At 39.1% G+C, this 25,641-nt stretch overlaps 1 protein-coding gene across 1 annotated transcript in view; it reads left to right on the top strand.

Moving 5' to 3' along the window:
* PLXNA2 (plexin A2) overlaps positions 1-25,641 on the top strand; it is a 539,737-nt gene that overhangs the window by 486,961 nt on the left and 27,135 nt on the right. The window contains exons 23-26 of the mRNA XM_082245705.1: positions 1,034-1,100; positions 6,877-7,023; positions 7,667-7,826; positions 8,720-8,823. Of these exons, the coding sequence (XP_082101831.1) occupies positions 1,034-1,100; positions 6,877-7,023; positions 7,667-7,826; positions 8,720-8,823 (478 nt within the window). The remainder of the gene's footprint in view (positions 1-1,033; positions 1,101-6,876; positions 7,024-7,666; positions 7,827-8,719; positions 8,824-25,641) is intronic.

Below are 25,641 nucleotides of genomic sequence, written 5' to 3' on the forward strand. Positions count from 1 at the left end.
TTCCCCTGAAACTTTGTTAAAAAAAAGAATTTTTGAAAGAGTTGAAAGTCAAATGGCTTTGTGTGCCATTGAGAAGGTGATTAGCTACACCTGATTACGTTTACAAGTCATTTTTAGGAGGGTACGTTTCTTTTTCCAACTCAGTGATTCTGTTTTTTAATTTTTTTTACTTTTTTTACATGGTGTTATATCCTTTTACTTGGATTTTATAAATTGCAATTGATTAATTACAGCTAGATAAAACAAGAACTGGGTCTGCCTTCATTTCAGGCTGCAAAGCAACACATGTGATTATTTTAAAGGGAGGGGGGGGGTGTTCTTTTCTATACCCACTGCATCTCTCAAAATAAAGCAACTTTTTAGAACACTGCATTTGGTAATTAATAGTTTACTGTTGGTTAAGATAAAAATAGTGAGTCAGTGTATGTGCTTATAATTTGCCAACTTGGTAATATGGCCAAATCACACTGTAGTAACTATTCCAAGTAGCTGGTTTCCACAGACACAGTTCCTGACTTAGTTCACACCTACTAATGCATTTACCCTGATTGAGCTTAATCCTCTACAAATAAGCCCAATTGGAGCGAAAGGCTTTAGGGGAGGACATAAGGAGTAGTGGAACAGAGCTTTACAGTTTATTTTAGAGATTTGCCTGCTTGTTAACACTCAGTGTGCAGTATGCTGTTTTTTTTCTGTGGTGAAAGTACCATCTTGCTGTTGCATGAGGCAGGCAAGCTGTTACCTGAGTCGATGCTAGTGATTATGGTAAGGCCCACCAGTGTTACCTCTAATGCATACATACTTCAAAAACATTGTGAGCTCAGGAACCATGGATAGCTCATTGTTCACATATCTTGGGCTGTCTGGATTTGTTGCAAGTTATTCCTCATGTGATAGGCATTTAAAGCCCTTCTATTGTTATGTATAATTTTATGGATTCCCACTGATAGTGGATACTGTTATGTTGCACTGGTACTGCAGATTTGCAGAAATGTTGATGATACTTATTGTAAAAATGTAATTTTTTTTACAGGACAGAGTCGGTGGCAGAAAAGATGCTGACTAATTGGTTTGCTTTCCTTCTACACAAGTTTCTCAAGGTACAATGATCAACATGACTTTTTTTTTTCTATTTATTGTGTTACATACTTTCAGAAGTAGCCTAGTTGAAAATGTGTCCATCTGCTCAGTTTAAAATAACATTAAGGCTATTTCAATGGCCCCTGTTCACATCTGAGTGTTCCGACGCCTTGAGCAAAAGGCCCAACGCTCCAAAAAGTACATAAGCTTCTTTTTGGGCAGATTACAGGCGTTTTTGTTAGATGTCAATGCCTTCCTCCAAACACCTGCAAAAAACGCCTATAAAAAACGCCTGGAAAATGCCTATAAAATAGCAATGCCTGGATGTGAACGTAGCCTTAGCTATGCTTAAGATAATTTGAAACCTGCTTACCATGGGTTTCTTGTGAGCATTATCAGTTCACAACAACATCAACATCAACATGTGTGTATACATATATATATATATATATATATATATATATAGATATACTTATATATATATATATATATATATATATATATTTATATATATATATACAGTAAAACCTTGGTTTAAGAGTAACTTGGTTTAAGAGCGCTTTGCAAGACAAGCAAATTTTTCAAATAAATTTTGACTTGATATACAAGCGATGTCTTGATATACAAGTAGCCTCAAGTCACAGCTGAGTATAAAAGAGAAGAGAGGCGCCTCTAAGTGTAGCAATATTGTTACATTTAATGAAGGTACAACATTTAGCAACTCACATGGTTGATGATTGGAACAGGCACATCTAAGGATGCAGGCATCCAGGCTAAAGCTGTCCACATAGACCATCCTCCACACCGCCATCTACGTCATCCCTTCCTCGCTTTCAGATCGCTTTACTGCAGGTTGTTCTTCCCGGTCAGGATTACAGACTGGCAGCCGGCGGTGCAGAAGATAGTCTATGTGGACAGCTTTACCCCGGATGCCTGCATACTTAGATGTGCATCTTTTAATCATCAACCATGTGAGTTGCTAAATGTTGTACCTTCATTAAATGGAACCATATTGCTACACTTAGTGGCGCCTCTCTTCCTCTTTGATACTCTGGAGCTCCTGCTGGATTTTGCTTCTAATCCCCTTGTGGAAGCGGCTATTTGTGGATGGACATTTTATGGTTACACAACCTATCGCAATGCTATAATCTTTTTATATGGACTATAAACTGAAGGATTTATGAATAAATGGTTGTGGAACGAATCATCTGAGTTTCCATTATTTCTTATGGGAAAATTTGCTTTGATATAAGAGTGCTTTGGATTACAAGCATGCTTCCGGAACGAATTATGCTCGCAATCCAAGGTTTTACTGTATATATATATAAAGGAAAACTGCAGGAAAGGCCACTGGGGGGCAAACTAATGTCAATTTATTCTAGTTTGTAATGTAATCCAATAGGATTACAATATGTCAGTGTGTTTGTGTGTTTTACTTTTCAAATTTGCCGTTGGTTCCACCCCCCTGCGAGCGTCACATCGCAGGAGACGGAAGCCGGGGCACACAGCCTCAGGCGGAAGATCCGGCCGCCGTATGCTGCAGGGACAAATCGCGGGATCCCCGGGACAAGGTAAGTAACCTCATCCAAGATCCAGTGATGCTCCCTGGCGGTACTCCGAGTGTGGCTCGGGGTTACCGCTAATGGCACTGAAATTCCACCCCTAGCCACACTCGGGAATACCGCTAAGGAAGTTAAAAAAAGTGTCAGCCATTTTCAACGATAAATTTCTGATAAATGCAGTCACGAGACAGAAAAAGAATGCCTTGTGCTGGTTTTAAAGTTTTGTGAAACACAAAGTGATGACTTTGGTTATGAGTAAGTGAATGTAAACTCGTGAAGCGCGTCAACCTTTGTCTTTGTCTGTGATGTATTGATGTCCAGTTTGGATTTACAGTGGTGAATACACTTCATGTTTACTTACATCAGAGTGTGGTCATCACTTTTTGTTTGAGGATACTGCTGGAGACTATGGATCTGACCTGCACCTGATCACATCTTTTGTTAAATGAGCCTTTTGTTTTCTAAATTAATGTTTTATTTTAAGCCAGTGATTACAGCTATTAGTTTCATTGTACCAATACCATATACATAATGTAACATACATGCACTAAAACAAGAATGGATATGTCCATGTAATTGTAAACAAAATGTTTACCTGTGACATAAGAAACAAAAAAAAAAAAAAGATGAATAAACAAACTATAAATCAGCGCAAATCTCCCGACCCATCAAGTATATCCTATATTATGTTAGAAAAAGTGCAAGGGCCATAATCATATTCCATAAAATAGTGAGATAATAGTGAGATATAAAAACTTTCTCTAAAAATCAATGACAAAATATATTAAAAAATAAAAATAAAAAAACAATTCATATCTGTGAAAAAAAATGGTGAAATAAATGTGAAGTAATCAAGTATTTCATACCTTAAAAACATGTCCATGAAACAATATTCCTATTAAGGTCTCAAAAAGTAAAGTGCAAAATAAGTCCCAAAAATTCATTCCAAGTGCAGGAAAGTGAATATATTCTGTGCAACGAATCTTCTCTGCAGTATAATGTGCCAAAAAAAACACACCCGGTGTGCTTCTTTCACCAATCACCCCAAACTGACTCACCAGATGGAGTGGCTGGTAAAATTATAATCCAGTGATAATACTTGATGGGTAGGTAGATTTGCGCTGATTTATAGTTTGTTTATTCACTTTTTACTGCACAATTCTGCAGATCTTCAGCTGCAACTACATATTTTTAGATTCTCATTTTGCAGCCACTGATATTTTTGGTGCCTGATCCCTTTTTTAATATATATAAAAAAAAGATGGCTGCCTATGCAGCTCTGGATGGATCATGGAATTGGAAGCTATTTATTACCAAAAGATGGAACTAGTTCATAACCACACTCTCAATTTACCATGGAAATGTGTATACTCCTCAGAGTGAATATATGACATCAAAACTTATGACAAAGGGTAAAAGATAGTTATATAAAAAGTAAAACGAAGATTTTCCTTATACATATAAGCGTTCACACCAAACATATGAGACTGTGCCACATCTATCACAAGCTAACACAAAAAAATTTATAAGTAGTATCAATTATTCCAAAAAACAAAACAAAACACGAAAGTTCAAAATGGATCCAGATAAAGAAGTGATGCTTCAATACCAAAGTGAATGATTGTGCTTCCTCTCCACCACCATGTATGTATATGCAGCTCACTTACCAGAACACCAGGTCAAAAACAGTGTTTGGTATTTTCTATTTGGCAAGATATAGACTCATAACACTCCTCTTTCATCCACTTGCATCCAGCCAGAAACCTGAATGTACAAGAGGGTATCCAGAAGTGTAAGTGCAATTTTATTTGTTCTTAATACATTTCTTAACATTCTATATAAAAAAATCCCATTGCGTTTCGTCAACGTGTGATGTCTTTAGGGGTCCAAAGGGCGGGACTTTGTCACTTTGGAATGCAGATGTAACGCAAACCGGCGTTCCAATCTCGATTTTAATGCTATAACTTCTCTACCTTGGTGTAACTGCAATTTTATTTGTTCTCAATAAATTTGTTAACATTCTACACTATAAGAGGCCCTTCTTCTCTTCTCCTTCTTATATGAGCCATTTTTCAAGTATCTAAAGGTGCAGGAGTGCCATATTGTTGGTTTGGTTCTGGATACCCTCTTGTAAAGTCAAGTTTCTGGCTGGATGCAAGTGGATGAAAGAGGAGTATTATGAGCATATAACTTGCCAGATAGTACCAAACGCTGTTCTTGACTTCCTGTAATAGGGTCAAGATGTTCTGGTGAGTGAGCTACATGTACTGTACATATGGTGGTAGAGAGGAAACACAATCATTCACTTTGGTGTTGAAGCATCACTTCTTTATCTGGATCTATTTTAGACTTTTATGTTTTGTTTTGCTTTGTTTTTGGAATAATTATATATTACTTAAATATTTTTTATGATAGATAATGATAGAAGCTCTTCATAAAGGGTGTAAGACAGTATAAAATGTATGTAAACTTAAAATCAGTTTTTTCAATATGTTTGCCACTATGGCTCACTATATACAGTTTTCTTAAGAAAATAGTTTTTGTGTGAATCGGGAAAGTTTTTTGCCTGAAGGCTCCGCTACAAAGAGAACTTCTTCTTGCAGGCCAACAGCACTAAGCCACTGCCTCACAATTAGCAGCAGCATTGTTAGCACACCTGGTAGGCATGAGCTTTCTTATCAGGTCTGCCTGTCAGTTGTTCAAGTGGACCTGTTTAGAAGCTCCATGCAGGTCCGTGGTCATGTGGATGAAAACTGACTTGTGTCCGTCTACCTCTGTATCTGCCCAGGTTGTGACCTTTTCTGTTTTTTCAGGACCTAAACTTGATGAATCAGAGGTAGCCGGGTGTAAATGAACATGTCTTTTTACATCTGACAGCCCACAGATCCAACATGGGTCTGCCGCAGTCCGCTGTCAAAACACAGACAAACTGAAAGGGCATGAATGTCACAAAAGTGACATCTGTCACCTTCCACTCTAATTCAACAGGGGATCTGTTCACTTCCCTGCTGAACTGAGTGGAGCGTGCCCAAGTAAGGACCCAAAATAAATCTGCACAATAAAACAGTTTACTTGTTTAACACAAAATTGTGAGGCATGATGCCAAGCATACTGGAAAATAGGTTTAGGGTTTACATACACTTTCCAGTCTTAACCATGCCCCTTTAGAAGTTTACAGATTAGCTGACTAGTTCACCTGGGTAGATGACTGATCACAGTGAGCATAATTCAACCCAAGGTGTGACCCAAAGGAATGTGAATCCCGGTGTGGGTAAATAAATCTGCTCATACAGGGGTTATTCCAAATTTCTTTATCTTCTTTGTCACCTTATTAGGGATTTTAATTTGTGACTTCATATAGTGATATTTGTAAGTTGCTCATTCTGAGAGGAAATAGCAGCTTTTCCTTTCTGTAAATTATCATTTTCTCTTTGCTGATGAAAGCTATAACTAGTTTTGATTGAAGCACCTGACGTTTAAGGTGTTATAAAGTCAGAAGGTTTTATATCTTAATGCATTCTATACATTAAGATTAAAAGCCTTCTGTGTGCAGCAGCCCTCTTTACCCCCCCCCCCAATACTTACCTGAGGCCCCTCTCTATCCAGCGATATCCACGAGTGCCTCAGCTATCTGGGACACTCTCCCCTGATTGGCTGAGACACAGCAGTGGCGCCATTGGCTCCCTCTGCTGTCAATCAAACTCAGTTAGCCAATCAGGAGAGAGAGGGGTGGACCCGAACAGCAGCTCTGTGTCACAATCACTTTAATTACTCTCTTCTTATCTTTATCCTAGTTTATCTAAGATATCTTTATCTTAGTCCCTACACTCACTTTTCCCATCTATGACCTTGATTGCTTTTACACTTAATAAATAAATGAATGTGTATTTTATGACTGTATATATGTATTATTATAGCTTGGATAAAGACTTTATAGAATCCAATTATGCAGAAATTCCCCTAGGGTTCACAAACGTTTTTTTTTTTTGTCACAGTTGTAAAGTGTGAACTTGTTAGATTATTTCTTTTTAGTTTGTTTCCTAAATGTGGGTCCTATTTATAATGAGGATATACTTCTATTACTCAAGAAAAATAAAAAAAAAGCTTGTTCTGTTAATCAACAGCTCCATCATCAATCATCCAAACATAAAATATGTGCATTGCAGCTGCCCTGTGTTCATGTTTCTGGTTGATATGTTTTACCAATAATAGGATCTGTAAATTGTTTTTCTAGGAGTGTGCTGGGGAGCCCCTATTCATGTTGCACTGTGCAATCAAGCAACAGATGGAGAAGGGACCTATTGATTCCATCACTGGAGAAGCTCGCTACTCGCTCAGTGAAGATAAACTAATTCGACAACAGATCGAATACAAAACACTGGTAAATATGAGCAGACACCCCAAACCAATTCAGGGGTCAATGTAATACAGTTAGTTGCAATGTCTTTGTGTGTGCTGTACTATACAGTGGCTGGATATACAAAAATTTTTTGGAATTTCAAAAACTTCCAGCAGGATGCATTTCTAATTTGCAGTCTAATAATTTACATTACATTTGCTACATATTTAGTGTTGAGGTCAATCTTGTTAATACATAATAGAAACAAAATCCCTGGCAAACAATCTTGTGAATGAGTTTTTACTTATCCACAAATATTTTGGAGAACATTTAGACCACGTTCAGACTGCGGAGACATGACTTGGTGGGGCGACCTGTGAAGTCGCAGTGCACTTCATATAATTGAAGTCAATGCAAGTCGCCTCCAGGTCACCCCAAAGTAGTACAGGACCCTTTTTCTAAGTCGGAGCGACTTGTGTCGCTCCTATTAGAATGGGTCCTTTACTATTCAATGGCGAGCGACCCACCGCGACTTGTCAGGCGACCAAGTCGCCTGACAAGTCGCACTAGTGTGAATGGGGTCTTAAATGGATTATTTTTGCATAGTGCCTACATTGCATCTTTGTGTAACTGTATGAGATTTTAGCTAGCATTGTTTATATGTCCTTTGTTTTGTGCTTTGCAGATCTTGAATTGTGTGAACCCTGACAATGAGAATAGCCCGGAGATTCCAGTGAAAGTCCTAAACTGTGACACTATCACACAGGTCAAGGAAAAGATCTTGGATGCAGTATATAAAAATGTGCCATATTCTCAGAGGCCAAGAGCAGTAGATATGGACTTAGGTAGGTTACCAGTAATGTTTATCATATTCTTTTTAATGACTATCTTTATCATGTGCTATTCTTTTTTTATATTCCGTAATATAGATGCTAATAGTTATTATTATTTATTGTGTGTATATGTGTGTATATATATATATATATATATATATATATATATATATATACAGTGAGTCCAGAAAGTATTCACAGCTAAATGCTGGAGCTCTGTCCGAATGACCATCAGGTTCTTGGTCACCTCCCTGACTAAGGCTCTGGGAAGAGTCCTGGTGGTTCCAAACTTCTTCCATTTATGGATGATAAAGGCCACTGTGCTCATTGGGACCTTCAATGCTGCAGACATTTTTTTGTACCCTTCCTAGATCTGTGCCTTTATACAATACTGTCTCGGAGGTCTACAGACAATTGCTTGGACATCATGGCTTGGTTTGAAAACAGACATGCACTGTTAACTGTGGGACCTTATATAGACAGGTGTGTGCCTTTTCAAATCATGTCCATTCAACTGAATTTACCAGAGGTGGACTCCAATTAAGTTATAGAAACATCTCAAGGATGATCAGTGGTAACAGGATGCACCTGAGCTCAATTTTGAGTGCCGTGGCAAAGGCTGTGAATACTTATGTACATGTGGTTTTTTATTTTTTTTATTTTTATTCAATTCACAATAATTTCAAACAAACTTCTTTCACGCTGTCATTATGTGTTATTATTTGTAGAGTTTTGAGGAAAATAATGAACTTAATCCATTTTGGAAGAAGGTTGTAACATAACAAAATGTGGAAAAAGTGAAGCGCTGTTAATACTTTCCGGAGTCACTGTATATGTACTGTATGTGCTAATTAGTTTACGCGCAATTAGCGTTTTACATGGTTTTTACCATCTTTTTTTTTTAGAGTGGAGACAAGGGCGGATTGCAAGGGTTGTTTTGCAAGATGAAGATATAACAACTAAGATAGAAGGTGACTGGAAAAGGCTCAATACCCTTATGCACTACCAGGTACCTAAACAATCCCATATGATAATAATTTCATTATTTTCATTATTTTTATCACAATTTGTGAAAATTTAGTAAACAATAATGTGTCAGGGCTAGTGATCTACCAATCGTTTTTTTAATGCCAATATCGATACCGATATTTTGGTCATCGGATATCGGTATCGGCCGATATTGGCCGATATTTTCGGACATTTAAAAAAAAAATGTTTTTTTTTTTATTTATTTTTTTCACAAGTACTGTTGTGGAGGGATCTGGGGGTTTAAAAGACCTCAAACCCCTCCTCTGTATTTAAAAGCATTCAAAACGCCAAATTTGGCTGTTTTGAATGCTGTCATTTTTTTTACTTTGGCGCAGAGTACCCGGAAGTGATGTCATGACATCACTTCCGGGTTTTTTACATGGAGACCCGATCAGAGCCGAATGCGGCTTTGATCGGGTCTTCTCTTCGGCGGCCGTGCAGGTAGGATGTCCGAGTCTCCCGGTGGGACAGGAGACCCCCGCGGGGGGGTCCTCCCCTCCCGCTCCTTGTAACGACAGCCGAGCGGCTTCTCAGCCGCATCGGTTGTCATTACAAGACAGCCAACCGTCGGCTATGGACGCCGGTACCGAGGTGATGCCTCTAGCTGCAGGCATCACTCCGTTACAGCACTTTCCCAAAATATCAGCAATATCGGTAACCTCAGGGGCCGATTCCGATATATCGGGGAAAGTGCTTATTGGCCCCCGATATATCTGTGTTGCCGATAATCGGTCAATCCCTAGTCAGGGCAGATCCACTTTGTCAAGCTCATCATTCAATTTTTAAATTGTATTTAGATGTGTACAGTAGAGAGCAATAAGCTGCCTGTAACCTCCCTAACCACTTAAGGACCAAAGGTTTTACCCCCTCAATGACCAATGCGTTACTTTAATTGACAATTGTGTGGCCGTGCAATGCTGTACCCAAATACAATTTATGTCCTTTTTTTCCACAAATAGAGCTTCCTTTTGGTGGTATATGATCACCTCTGTGTTTTCTTTATTTGCACTGTGAACAAAAAAAGTGCAACAATTCTGAAAAAAACAATGGAAAAGAGGGACGAGTAGCTGCTCCTGATTGAAGTATTTGCCTGATGTGTATTTCCCTTCTGAAATTGTACTTTAAACTTCAGAATTCTTGTCTCACATGCAAAGCAAACTGTCACTTGTCCTACTAACAATAATCATTCTTTCAGTATACTAAATCTTGGAGAAAATACATAGTCAATAATGACATTGTACAAAGCAAAGTTGTAGATAGATGGCGGACATGGAAGCACTTGAATCAATATTGGCAAAGTACAGCAATAAATGTTAATGGCCAAGAGAGTTATAAGTGATTATTGCAGTATTTTGCAGTAGAACACATTTTAAAAGCACACTATTTATTTTCTACATTTGTTAGTATAATTACATTTTGTACTGAATCACTTAAATGCTCAGATCTATGAAAATGACTGATAGATTAAAGTCCAAATTATCTGCACTGCCCTAAGAGACTGATATATGAAAAGTGTGCATAAGGAAAAACTTATTGTTGTCTATAGTAAGCAGTTAGCTTTCAGCTGTCATTTTTTTTTTGTTCAGATCTAAATATGAAACAAGAATTGATTGCTTGTAATAAACCTAAAGAAATGTTTGTGAGAACATAGTTTTTATACATCAGATTATAAAGTTATTTCTCAGACTCTTGACCTCATGAAGATTTTGGTGGGACAAGATTCTCTTGTGTTCTCAAGATGAAGATGCCAAAGAGCGCCCCCCACCCCTGAGATGATAGAACTTGCACATCTGCATGTAAAGTGGTCAGGCTGGTGCAGGGTGCGAAAATGACAACCTCTGTCCACCAGCCCTAGGGATACCACATTTCGGTCCAAGGACAACTGAATGGGATGGAGGGGAATAGTTGCAACATGGTTAAACTAATGTGATTTTGTTAGAAAGGAAAACTAGCATCAAACTAGCACAGCATAGCCAAAAAGCTGACCAATTTTGACATACAGTAGGTTCTTTGGCACACCCAGTCACAGTGAGTGGGTGCCAGAAAGGAGTCATATATACCACTTGCCTGCCCCCCTCCCCATCCACATTTGGCAACTTTTGCTTTGAAGGAGGGACCCCCACAATGCTGAAAGTCACGCAAAATGGAAAAAGCATAGCGATAGGGCAGCACACTCACAACTCCACAGCTGGCATGCTGGGCTGGTTAGCTCTGGAGGGAAGTATTTAAATAAATAAATACATGACTATAGAAATGCCGAACCAGTATTAAAAACATAAAAAAACAAAAATCAAGGAATGTAATTTTGACTAGGTGAATCTTAGGCTAACTTAAATAAGGGGATACATTTTGCGTACATATAACACAAATTTATGAGCAAAGGGTATAACAGCAGCATCCATTTATAAAAGGAGAGCATGACTGGGCTGTCACAATGATTCTCCCAATTTGATCAGTAAAACTCTGCTGTCACTCAAACAACTGATCACTGCAGTCTGTGGGGTTGGATTTACTGAAGCTGGAAAATGCAAAATTGAATGCAGTTCTGCATAGAAACCAATCAGCTTTCAGTTTTTTTTGTCAAAGCTTAACTGACCACGCTGAAATTAGCAGCTGATGGGCTACCATGTACAGCGGCACCAGATTTTGCACTTTTCAGTTTTAGTAAATCAACCCCTGTGTGTAGGAGACAACTGATTTACTGACAGCAGAGCTCTGGTGATTACACTGGAAGAGCAGCGCTCTAACCAGTTTAATCTGCAGGACTGAGCTGTCCATTTAAAGATTTGGTTGGGGAGAGGCAACGGCATGTGAGGTTTGAAAATGGGAAATATCAGGTCTTGTTTTTAAGATCACTGATAGTGACTGCATGTTAAATGTTCTTTTTTTCATGGTTAGATAAATAAAAAAACATATGACACGCTTTTTAGTCAAGGATTTGTGAAATATTATGTATGATTATAGTTATCTTTTGCAGCTGGAGGCACATTAGAGGCTGCAATAGTTGTTTATCATAAATCACCTTAATAGCTGTATAATTTGATCTCCTGTAATTTCAACCAGGCACACAGTTGAACCCTCTGTCTTTGCACCAGCAGGTATAGACACTTACTGATTTTTAAGCCAGCATTGGCAGTCAATGAGAAAATAGTCAGTGGCTGATCCTTTTTTTTCTGATATGTATAATATCAGAGCTAAAAAACTAGATTTGCATTGATAGATTTGTGCTAAGCTTATATATATATATATATATATATATATATATATATATATATGTATGTGTATGTGTGTATGTATAGTATCTCACAAAAGTGAGTACACCCCTCACATTTTTGTAGGTATTTTATTATATCTTTTCATGTGACAACACTGAAGTGAGTACACCCCTCACATTTTTGTGAATATTTTATTATATCTTTTCACGTGACAACACTTTGCTACAATGTGACAACACTTTGCTACAATGTAAAGTAGTGAATGTACAGCTTGTAAATTTGCTGCCCACTCAAAATACCTCAACGTGCAGCCATTATTGTCTAAACTGCTGGCAACAAAAGTGAGTACATCCCTAAGGGAAAATGTCCAAATTGTGCCCAATTAGACATTTTGTCATGTGACCCGTTAGTGTTACAAGGTCTCGGGTGTCAATGAGGAGCAGGTGTGTTAAATTTGGTGTTATCACTCTCAATCTCTCATACTGGTCACTGAAAGTTCAACATGGCACCTCATGGCAAAGAACTCTCTGAGGATCTGAAAAAAAGAATTGCTGTTCTAAATAAAGATGGCCTAGGCTATAAGAAGATTGCCAAGATCCTGAAACTGAGCTGCAGCACGGTGATCAAGACCATACAGCGGTTTAAAAGAACTGGTTCCACTCAGAACAGGCCTCGCCTGTAGTTAAGGTGCACGTGCTCAGCGTCATATGTAGAGGTTGTCTTTGGGAAATAGACGAATGAGTGCTGCCAGCATTGCTGCAGAGGTTGAAGGGATGGGGGGTCAGCCTTTCAGTGCTCAGACCATACGCTGCACACTGCATCAAATTGGTCTGCATGGCTGTCATCCCAGAAGGAAGCCTCTTCTAAAAAAAGACAAGTAGACTTAGGACATGGATTACTGGAACCATGTCATGTGGTCTGATGAGACCAAGATAAACTTATTTGGTGTCAAGTGTGTGTGTGGTGGCAACCAGGTGAGGAGTACAAAGACAAGTGTGTCTTGCCTACAGTCAAACATGGTGTTGGGAGAGTCATAGTCTGGGGCTGCATGAGTGCTGCCGGCACTGGGAAGCTACAGTTCATTGAGGGAACCATAAATGCCAACATGTACGGTGACATACTGAAGCATGATCCCCTCTCTTCAGAGACTGGGCCGCAGGGCATAATAGCAACATGATAACGACTCTAAATACACCTCCTGTGATGTCACAGGAGCCGAGTGGAACGCAAGACGGTAATCACCGCTCTCCACTCTAGGGCTCCGTCTGTGACGGTTCTGTTGTATGTTATCGTGTTTTTTTGGCTTTTAATCTGGATCGTGGAAGAAAATAAACTTTTTTAACAGTATTGCACCATCTGGAGTTTTCCCGTTTCTTTGTATCAAAACCGGCCGGATGTGTGGATAAGAAGTGGAGGCTGCCATTACTGAGAGCGGAGGCACTGTACCCTAAGTGGGATCCATCCTGGCCCAGGTGGCCAAACAAGCTTAATTTCAAATTAAGCCTGTCCGGTCTTAATGCCATAAGACATATAAGACCCATTCTCTCTGGTGAGTGAGCCAATTTTACTACCCTTTATGGTGGAGAAAGACCATCACCACAAGGCTGATTTGGAAGCCTGGCACAGAGCACTTGCACTTTACCTAATTTTTCATAATGCACCAAGGAAAATCTCTGAACTGCTTACACAAGTTACCTGTATTATGAACTTTATTGAGCACTAATGAGACACGAGCACCTGACACGTCTCATGCACTTTAAACTGAGCTGGACTATTTAAATACATGTAATTGTTTGTCTATATTGTATATATTTTTTTATTTTATACAAAATTGATTGTAATATTGATGCACTGTTGGCACTTTATTGTTTATACACTTTTTCAGTTTTTTTCATTTATTATTGAAAGCATCAAATTGTATTATTATCAAGCAAGCGCTATAGGTAGCCCCTTCTTTAGTGGCTATATATATTCACATGAAAAGATATAATAAAATATTTACAAAAATGTGAGGGGTGCACTCACTTTTGTGAGATACTGTGTGTATATATATATATATATATATATATATATATATATATATATATATATATATATATATATAGTAATGCAATACAATTGCCTATTAAGAAGTTTTCGATTTTGAATCAACATCAACATTAGAAAATAATTTGAATCAAATGTTACTCTACAAAATTACATGAAACAGTTGCATTTGGTCTAAAAATTATGCAATACGCCCTTTGCAGGATTTTTTAATTTATTCTGTTTGCAAACTAAATGAAAAGATGTTGAATTACTTTTCAAAGAATGCTGTTCTATGTCTGTCCCTTGGTTAACCAGTCCTTATTTTTTAGCCTAAAACTAATGACATGGTATGGCAAGGAGGTTCACCAGTTTAATTAACATATTTATCTGGTAGTCATAATGCTATACTACATGACTAGGACCGCTTAAGACCATGTCTTGTACCTCAATACATCTTTCAGTACCAAGTATAGTCCTCAATACATCTTTCAGTACCAAGTAAATGAGCATGACACAGCTCTCCTGGAGCACACTATACAAATTCAACAACTTTTTTACCACTATGATGACCAGGAGAACAGGAATAGGCGGAATAACATCCATATCCGCGGCTTCCCTGAAACTGTGGAAAATAGGACCTAGCTGCAGCAGTAACAGCAATCTTTAATGAGCTCCTACAAAACCCTAAAGATGCTCCTTTGGAACTGGATCAAGTACACAGAGCCCTTGGCCCAAGAAACCTGAATTCTGCATTCTCCAGGGATGTTATATGCAGAGTTCACTTTTACAAGATCAAAGCAGAAATCATGCAAGCTGCTTGCATGCAAGAAACCATCAACTGTCCTATTACTGCCTGATCTCTCCAAGCTGACCTTAGACATTCACCGTGCCTTGAAGCCAGGTGCCCTTCAAGCAAAACACATCAAGTACCATTGGGGATTTCCTTTTCAGCTCACGACATCTCATGACGGTAAATCTGCTGTGTTTTGCACTCTAGGAGACCTCCTTGCATTCCTGGGAACTTTTGAACTACCACAAATATCCATACCGGACTGGCCCCTCAAGTCCGCCCCCCTGGCCTTCCACTATCAACAGGATGCAACCTTAAATGCAGAAGAAGCGCTCCAGATCCAACACTTCTAAATCCCCCACGGGATGAGGAACTGATCTATACTTGTTGGTCACCCTGAGTCATCTGCTACCCTCAGCTAGCTGATTTAAAAAAATGCTTCCTCTGTTTACTTAAACTTGGTCTGGGGAGCTGGGGTTTAGGGTCCCCGTTGAGGACTGGCACACAGCATTTCTCCTTACCTACAAATCATCCATCTCGGATTACACTCAAGAGAAAAACTACTAATTAATGTGTAGGTGGTACCGTGATCCCGTGACTATTCACTGGATCTTCCCCTCATCCTCGAAAACATGTTGGAGATGCCGATGGATGCTTGGATGTGAACTTATTTTTGGCAAACTGCATGTACTATTGTTAATTCAGTGATGTATTCCTTACTGTTTAGTTGATTTTGCAGTACAACATAATGGCTTTAAACATGCCAGCAGTTTTTCCCCTGTGTCTCAGAAAATTGTTAATATAAGGCTTATTGACTGAATTTTAACACTAAATTCTGTAAATAAAAAAAAACTATTTTTCATTTTTTTTAAAAAATTTCATGCTTTGGGGAAAAAGGTTCATATTGGTAAAATACACTGAGCTGTACATTTCAAAATCAATTTAGCTGTAGCACAAAACTAATAACTGATTAAATATTTAAAATCATTATATATAGATGCAATTTCAATATGACACATGATTGCGTAGATATTTTAATTGTTTAATTCTACATACATGTATATATTCTATTTCATGTAACAGCTCGTTTTCTGGAATATACATTAAGTATTTTGAGAAGCAGCAGTGCTAACTGCCAAAATCATCTAGTTTGTTTGTTTGCGTTTTTAACTATTCCAGTATGCTTCTAATTACAGATAGCGATGCCATTAATTATATCAGCACATGGCAAAGTTGTCAGCTATGTTGCCTCCAGTGTTCTGGATCCTGCCGTTAAATTGTCTAAAATCTCTATGTGGTCATAAATGACAGGTATATTGGATGTCATTTGGTTGATTTCCTAATGGAAAAGCGAGCAAGCTGTTTTTTTAAGGTTGCAGAAATTGTACAGAGGAAATAAAGACAAAACGTTAGGAAAATGTAGTGGTTTTTATTTACACGCTTAGGACAAAAAAGCTTAAAATGTTTTTATTTGTAGCCAGGTAAATATGAAATACTCTATATCTATATTTTGTTTTTCATGTCCAGCTAGCAAATGTAGCTCTACTTTTTAGCTCTTTTGCACGTGAACATAATTTACCCACTTCCAGACCAGGCCTTTTTTTTTTTGCACTTTTTGTATACATGTAACAATCATTTTATTTGCTAGAAAATTACTTAGACCCCTAAACATTATATATTTTTTTAAAGCAAAGGCCCTAGAGAATAAATCGGTGGGTTTTGCAATTATGTTATGCCACACATACTTGCAATTTTATAGGGAAAAAATTACACTTTTTTGAATTTTAATGCAAGAAAACAGAATACCTAACCCAATTTTTTTGTAAACTATAAAATATGATGTTACGCTGAGTAAAATCAAAAATGTTGGCTGCGCCTACCCACGTGCAATCGAATTAATGTTTTGAAACCAAAACCTTACTTTCAAACCACAAAACTGCTATCAATATTTAGTGACAAACTTTCTTGCGTACAATAAAATAAAATAAAACAAATGTGACCGTCCCAAATGACTATACTTCAATTAGTAGTGCTTTTCTTCTTTCAAATATTTTTCCCATTAAATGTGCTTCTCCTATGCCTCAGTTTTTCCACCTTCACCACTTTAAATGTTCAGAGGTCTAATGATGGAATTACTGCCCATGATCTGACATTCGCGATACCTCACCTGTGTGGGGCGCCTTTGCGCGTAAGAACTGGGGGACGGGGGGGGACAAATATATATTTTTTTATTTCTTTTTTTACACTGTTGCTTTAATTTTTTTTATCACATTTATTGCTTTTACAAGGATTGTAGACATCTTTGAGACAGCAATAGGCATGCAATAGGTACTCTTTATGAAGAGATCTGGGCTATAAGCCCTCAATTCCCTCCTCTGCCCTTAAAAGAATTCATAACACCAAGGTTGGAGTTTTTGAATGCTTTCGAATTTTTTTTAAAATGGCACTGTTGACATCCGGGTTATCCAGAAGTGATGTCATGTCATCCCTTCCAGGTTACTATAGTGGAGAGCCGATCAATGCTGATCCCGGTTTTTGGCTGTCTGACCAGCCAACACATCTGAGTAAGCCAAGGAAGACGAAGAAGGGCATCCCCTCCTGCTATTAAAGCAATCCAGCAGCTAGTTAGCCACTAGGATTGCTTTTACAAGAGAGCCAACTCATGGCTCTAAAAAATGGTATTGGGGTGATGCCTGCAGGCATCATCCTGGTAAACCCACCCAAAGTCCAGCGACGTACAGGTACAACACTTGTCTGGAAGTGGTTACTGATGTTTACACAGTATGCAGGATCTTACTAGCAGAATGATTGAGTAAAAAATGCAAATTATGTTCTTCAAAGACCTCACAAGGTACATTGCAATTCTCTCCAAGGGCACTTAGGGACCATCAACTGCTTATAAATTTCTTCATTCGCTTACAGTATATGCTCAATATCCTCATTGCTACCAAAGTAAAGAAAAACATAACCTGTCTCCTGGTTTAACAGGTACAAAATTGACCATAACAAAATTTTCCCAGATCCTGGCAGGCAGAGAATCTTTTGACTGCTGGGTACCAAAGTTTTCCCTATGGGTATTAAGATAAGCAAATTGCAGAGTGACCTCAGTGTCAGCAGCAGGCTGCCTGTTCTCATGTACAAACAAAAGATAAACTAAAACAGTATCTCTCCTGCGCCCAAGTGGTATATGGGAAGGTGAGTGTGCTTGTGTGGTCTTTGGTATCACCACCTAGGGTTTTGCTGCCCCCTCAGAACCAAGGGTATCCAAATATACTAAAAAAACAACAACATGAGAAGGGCGCACCGACCTCGTGCATTACCACCTAAGAAGTTTTATTAAAATCCCAAAAAGCATACATTGTACTTACAAACGCAGGATAATAGCACACATGTAAGGAAAATGGAACCAATCGCCTCAAGGACTGCCAGGATACTCCTATGGTGCTGGATGATGTAATGGCATCTGCATATGCCTGGCTGACACGTTTCAAAGGAAAACCCTCTTCTTCAGAGCCAAAAGTACTACTGACCAACCGGAAATTCACAAAGTGTTATATAGCCAGTCTGTACTGCTGACTACACCCTTGACCTTTGCCCATTGTGGGGTGGAGTAATGAGGGCGGTACAGACTGGCTAGATAACACCTTGTGAATTTATGGTGGGTCAGTAGTACTTTTGGCTCTGAAGAAGAGGGTTCTCCCTGGAAACGCATAAGCCAGGCATATGCGGACGCCATTATGTCATTCAGCCCCATAGGAGTATCCTGGCAGTCCTGGAGGCAATCGGTTCCATTTTCCTTACATGTGTGCTATTATCATGCATTTGTGGGTACAGTGAATGCTTTTTTGGATTTTACATTTTTTTTTTAAATGGTAATGTACGAGGTCAGTGCACCCTTCTATTGTTGTTGTCATTGCCCATTCTCATGGGCTGTAGTAACTACCTCAGTTCTCCAGCCAAAACAGAACAAAATGTAAAACTGGGAGTCACTGAAAGGAGTCTTCCAAGCCCAAATTTTCTGTGCAGACCAAGTATTCTAGCTTAGCCTCTGATTCAGATTCTGTGACCAAGTCTGGACAGTCCTAAAGCTTCCAAAATGCAGGGAAATCCCCTTCAAATATTGCAGAAAGCAACAAGTGGGGTACAACTCCAACCAGATGAGTCTCAGTACCCAGGTCCATTCCAAAATGAATAGTTGCTGTAGGATACTCTTGCATATCCCCATGAACACATCAATAATCTTTCTAGTGTGGTCCATAGGGGCAATCACATCAGCTTTAACCAGGATACACAGGCTTTCTGAGTAAAAAAAAATGGTATTCTGCTCAGAACTCATTATTGTTTGCCACAGGTGCTTTGCCATTACCAGAACCACAGCACATGAAACTGTGGCAAACAAAGAGGTCACACGACATAGGTTCTTTAGTCAATTGCCATTTTGTTGCCACTTGTTCAAGCTCCTGGCAGAGTAAACATTTAATATTTACCTAGTTAGGTCTACTGATGTGCATACATTCTACACAGATTTTTCAGACTAGTGTAAGTTTCAGATAAGTGATTAGGAATGGGAGTGGCGGAAGTTTTTTTTACCTTAATGCAGAGAATGCATTAGCATGCAAATCCTTTTGTATTTAAAACCGCTTTTAGGTTAGTAGGTTTTGCAACAAAACAAAGGAAAACCATAAACAATACAGGTTATTCTTCATACCAGCATATCATACACTTAGGGCATATTTATTAAGCAGTGAATGGGACGTTTACTAAAAATTCACTACATGTGAATCTTCCTGTTGCATGTGTTATTATAGAAAATGATTCACCACCTATGATGTAGTGGCTGCTTTATAAATATGACTCCTAGTCTTGCAAAAATATGCAGTGGGGTTCTGTAATGAAATTTATATAATAATATACCAAATAAGGTGGTAAAAAGTGAAACCTTTTAAAACCCTATGGATATATAGGTTCTAAAAAAAAAGGCCTATAGAAAAGGAGTGTGGCTCTGTTATTGCATTATGATGTTTTCCACTTGTAAACTAGAAAGTACTGTAGGTGTATTTGCTTTATCAACACAAAAGAAATTACTTTCTAAAGACATTTCAGGTGTTTGTGATTTGGGGGAGAGAATACGTTTGTTGTATTTTATATATAGTGTTTTTGGGGAGTAAGGTCACCATTTTATAACAAAATTAAATCAAGAGGGGAGTGAGCTTTGCAGCAAAATGATGTGACCTCGTTCATAGATGACCCTTAAAAAAGAAAGCTTATAAAAGATATTTTTTATTTTTTTAATACCAATTATCTGCAATGTATCTATGATAACCCTATTAACCCTACTGATGTAAGTTTAAAAAGGTGGAGTTATTGCTTGTCTTCACAAAAATCACGTTTTTATAAAGTTCATAGAAACAGAATAGAATTGGTTTATTAAAAATGACTTATGACCCACAGCATTTAAAACCTTTTTCTTCTCTTTGTACTTTAGCTATAATTAACCACTTAAGCCCCGGAGGATTTGGCTGCTAAACGACCAGAGGGTATTTTGCGATTCGGCACTGCGTGACTTTAACGGACAATTGCGCGGTCGTGCGACGCTGTACCTAAACGAATTTGGCGTCCTTTTTTTCCCACAAACAGAGCTTTCTTTTGGCGGTATTTGATCACCTGTGCGATTTTTTGATCACGCGCTATAAACAAAAAAAGAGCGTAAATTTTGCAAAAATAGCAATATTTTTCCCTTTTTTTATATGAAATTCCCCCCAAAAAAAATGTAAAAATCAAAATTTTTTAATATTTTCGGCCAATTTGTTTTATGCTACCTATGTTTGGTAAAAAAAAATCGCAAAAAGCGTATTTTGATTGGTTTGCGCAAAAGTTATTGCGTTTACTAACAAAGGGAAAGATTTTTGTCATTTTTGTTGTTTTTTTTTTTAACGCGTAATGGCGGCGATCTGCGATTTTTTTTGCGGTACTGCGACATTGCGGCGGAAAGATCGGACCCTTGACTGACATTTTTGACACTTTTGGGGTTACCAGTGACATTTCTACAGTAATCAGTGCTATATATATGCACTGTTACTGTAAAAATACACTGGTAGTGAAGGGGTTAACTTTATTTGAGAGGGAGGGGCTGTGTGTGTCCCTAGGGGCGTGATTCTAACTGTGATTGGCTGTGGCTTCAACTGTATGCAGAGTGATCAATGGATCTACATAGTAGATCCATGTGATCAGCTCTCATACAGAGAGGAGAATGACAGGCAGCTTGTTTACACAAGCTGCCTGACTTTCTCCCTCTCCCCCGCCGATCGCAGAGTGGCCGGCGGCGATCGGGTCCGCCGGTCACACGCGCGGGGGGGTCCGTGACCACGCGAGAGCGGGAGCGCGCCTCCGGCGGCGCGCGCTCGCTCCCTAAACCCTCACAGGCGAGCGACGTAGACCTACGTCACTTTGCCTGTGAGGGGCTGACCGCCGCCGTAGATAGTCGTGCGGCGGTCGGCAAGTGGTTAAATCTGATCAATTCTACAGCTTTAAGATGGGACAGTAAATGACATAAGCTTAAAATGTTCTTTTAAAAAAAGATATGACCCTTTCACCTATATCCTTTTCACAAAGGTGTTATTATGCCATGATTTTCTTTTTTAAACTATGCTAACATATTGCAAAAACCTTGTGCAATTAAAGATATAATATCTCCAGGCATACAGATTTCTTGTAAAAGAACTTGTGTTCTAATGACATAAAAGACCAAAAAACTCATCAAGATCAGCCTGATCAAACATAGCTTATGACATGTATTTTGAATGAAAGATGGCAAAAATGATATTCTATACAAACATAGATACTACAAAACTAAATATTTGTGTAGGTAGCTCAATTGTAAATTTAGTTAAAGTGACACAAAGAGCACTTACTAACCTTTATCCGTTCTAATAATGTATTTTAATTATGTCATTGTAGTTATCCTGTAAAAATGAAACTGCGAAGTACCTTCTTTCATTGGCAGTATATAGCATTCATGTGACACCTATCAATATCTTGGGCCATGGGCAAGAAAACATCCCCTGTGATGTTTGTTGCATACTATGGCGCCAGTCCATTTATTGTAAATCATTACCCGGCTATTTAAACTCAAGCCGAGGATGAGTTAGCACTCAGTATCCCCTAAAGACGTGCATTGGCACAAAGGCGCTGGGTGGAGCTATATGTACTGATGTCATGCTGCCGCTTCCCGTGGCGGGATTGGCAGTCATCTTAGTAAGTGCTGGCCCTATACTGTGGCTTGCAATTTGGCTGTGATGGAGAATTCCGTTTTGTAATTTTAATGGATGGATGTACTGTATATGCATTTTATGAATAAATTTCTACACCATATACCATTTCTTGTGGCTCCATGTGGTGAGTGTCCCTCTCAGGCTCGTTATATTGGTGGTGTGACGGCACCCTGCTGGAGAGGAGTACCATAGCAAAAGGTTTCTTTCCCACATTGTGAAGCCTTCTGTTTATCCATGTGTTGTTTGATGACATTATATTTATGCACATGGTGACGAAATTTACTGACGTAAGAAAATAATACACCAGTGGTGTGGACTTCTTAAATGGTGCACTTTATATTTATAATTTCTGCACTTTATATACATGAATTATTTATATATTAAAGCGAAGTTCCCAAAAGTGAAACTTCTGCTTTAGGCCTACTCCTCGCCTCCCGTTTGTAAAACTGAGCTTTTGGGGGAGAGGGGGGAAGCAGGTAACTGATTTTGACAGGTACCTGCTCCCACTTCTGTCACCTTAGGTGATGGGTAGTGGAAGTTCTCCTTCCCAAAGTCTTCTGGGACACATGACAAGCTGTCACAGCAGGGTGTCCATAGTAGTGATTCCGGCGCCGCTGAGGGAGGACACAGGACACGGCTGGGGTGAGTACACCATTGGATCGTGGGACAGGGAGTGGCTGTTTGTTAAAAGTCAGCAGCTACACTTTTTGTAGCTGCTTACTTGTAATAAACAAAAAAATGACTGAAACTAAATTAAATTAAATAATTAAAGCTATAAAAATACTTTCATGCATTGAAAAGTGCACGTATTTAGGAGATAACTCAGTAATTCTACCCCTTTACAAATCACTTGTTTGGCCTCAGCTTGCATATGTAGTTAAGGTTTGGTCACCAAGCTTCAGGAACGGCATTGTTAAATAAAAGAGTTCAGCAAAGAGCTGAAGGCTATGACTATTGGTTACATGGATTACAGTTATTCACTCTGGAGAAGAGGTGCTTAGGGGATAGGATTACAATGTACAAATACTGTATATCAAAGGTGGCTTTGGCAACTGTAATAAACTGTTTACTCTAAAGTACTAAAAGAGGAAACATGGCCACCATTTGTGGTTAGGAGAAAGGAGGTTTAAACTTTGATTGCTGAAAGGTTTCTTTTCTTGCTTGAGCAGGAAAAATGTGGAACTCTCTTCCTCAAGAAGTGGTACTAGCTGGGAGTGTCAACAACCTCAAATAACTTTTAGACGTCTTCCTTGGGAAACAGAATTTACAGGGCTATGGGGATTGTTAGAGAATAACAAATTCACACACACATTAAACTAGATGGACCTGTGTCTTTTTTTAGCCTTTTATACTATAAATGTACTTTATATGTCCTTTTCTGCACTATATGTATTTTGCTTATAGCCCTAGTGTAAGGCGCCCTTGGTGTCATGCAGGCTACTAATATATATTTGGTAGTATTTTGTGCAGCTTTGATTCAAATAAATTGAAATGATAAAATTATGTAAAACGGAATGTAATTTATAAATATATTATGTATCATGTATAAATAGAGCATACAAGGTGCATTTGCTTAAAATTAGTGAGGGGCCGAACACCCCCCTGTTCAGTTCGCACCAGAACATCTCGAACAGGGAAAAAGTTCTAGTGAACATGCAAACTCTATTAAAGCTTATGGGACACGAACATGAAAAATCAAAAGTCCTAATTTTAAAGGGTTATATGCAAGTTATTGCCATAAAAAGTGTATGGGGACCCGGGTTTTTTAAATTGATGGTTTTTACAGGAGCAGTGATTTGCTTAAAGTGAAACAATAAAAAAGAAAAATTCCTTTAAATATCGTGCCTGGGGGGAGGTCCCCTAATGTGCATGTAAAGTGGTGCTTCTGTACGATGTATTGAGTCTGTTGCAACAATACTGACATTTCTAAAGGATAAATGTAATTAAACTTGCTCATGGCTGTAATGTATTGTCAGCTCCCAGCAACACATATAAAAAAAAATGAAAAAAACAGCATTGGGGTCCCCCCCAAAATCCATACCAGACCCTTATCTGCGCATGCATCCTAGCAGGCCAGGATGGGGGGGACAATTGGGCCCCTAGATCCCAGTCCCCCCCCCCCCATGTGAATGGGTATCGGGTACATCATACCCCTACCCATTCACCAAAAAAGTGTACAGAAAAATAAACACAAAAGACAGTTTTTGACGAGTCCTTTATTAAAAAATCTATCGTCAATCATGACGCTCGCTGCACCCGCAAAGTAGAAAAAATTCAAAGACGCTTCGCTTCTTCTGAGGCGTCCCACCGTATGCCGCTCTTGAGCTTTTACAGCTGTTTTATAGGCAAAGAATGGGGCCACGTGACGTCAAATGACATGATTGAAGATGGATTTACATCGAGGGACGCTATTTTTATTTTTGAATAAAGAACTTGTCAAAAACTTTTTGTGTTTTTTTTTTTTACACTTTTTTGGTGAATAGGTAGGGGTTCGATGTACCTGATACCCATTCACATAGAGTGGCTCGGGATCTGGGGCTTCCAGATTCCAATAAGCCCCCCACCCGCAGACCCCCACAACCACAGCCCAGGGTTGTTGGTAAGAGGCCCTTGTCCCCATCAACATGGGGACAAGGTGCTTTGGGGAGCATCCTCACCATGTTGAGGGTAAGCAGCCTGGTATAGTTCAGAAGGGGGGCGCTCACTTGTCCCCCCTATCCTGGCCGGCCAGGCTGCATGCTCAGATAAGGGCCTGGTATGGATTTTGGGATGGGACCCCACGCCGTTTTTTTTTTACATTTTGGCGTGGAGTTCCCCTTAAAATCTATACCAGACCCAAATGGTTGGTATAGATCTTGGGGGGGACCAAATGACATTTTATTTTCTTTTTAAATTCTGTCATAGGGTTCTCCTTAACCACTTAAATACAGGGCACTTTCACCCCCTTCCTGCCTAGACCAATTTTCAGCTTTCAGTGCTCATTGGCATCTATGGGAAATATTGGTCAGCTTGGCATGGCACTGCTCCCTGTCTTTAACATTGGCATCTATGGGAAATATTGGTCAGCTTGGCATGGCACTGCTCCCTGTCTTTAACATTGGCATCTATGGGAAATCTTGATCAGCTTGGCATGGCACTGCTCCCTGTCTTTAACATTGGCGTCTATGGGAAATCTTGGTCAGCTTGGCATGGCACTGCTCACGAACTATAGGTGACAGGGACACAAAACTTGGAGAGCACCGAGAGGGGACCCAGGACTACAACATATCTATACATTTTTAAAGTGGGGTATTACCTGTACACCACACTGGCTGCACTAAACTAACTCAACACACTATCCACTAACTAGCTGCCTAATCTCTACTATCACACACTATACACAGCTGCTGTGTCAGCAGCAGCCTTATATAGTGTGGGACATGGACTTAGCCCCTGAGCCATGATTGGCCAAAGGCACCCTGCCTTTGGCCAATCATGGCTCTGACATGACATTG

The sequence above is a fragment of the Pelophylax lessonae genome, assembly GCF_965119305.1.
Source record: "Pelophylax lessonae genome assembly, chromosome: 2".
In the NCBI taxonomy this organism is placed as follows: Eukaryota; Metazoa; Chordata; class Amphibia; order Anura; family Ranidae; genus Pelophylax; species Pelophylax lessonae.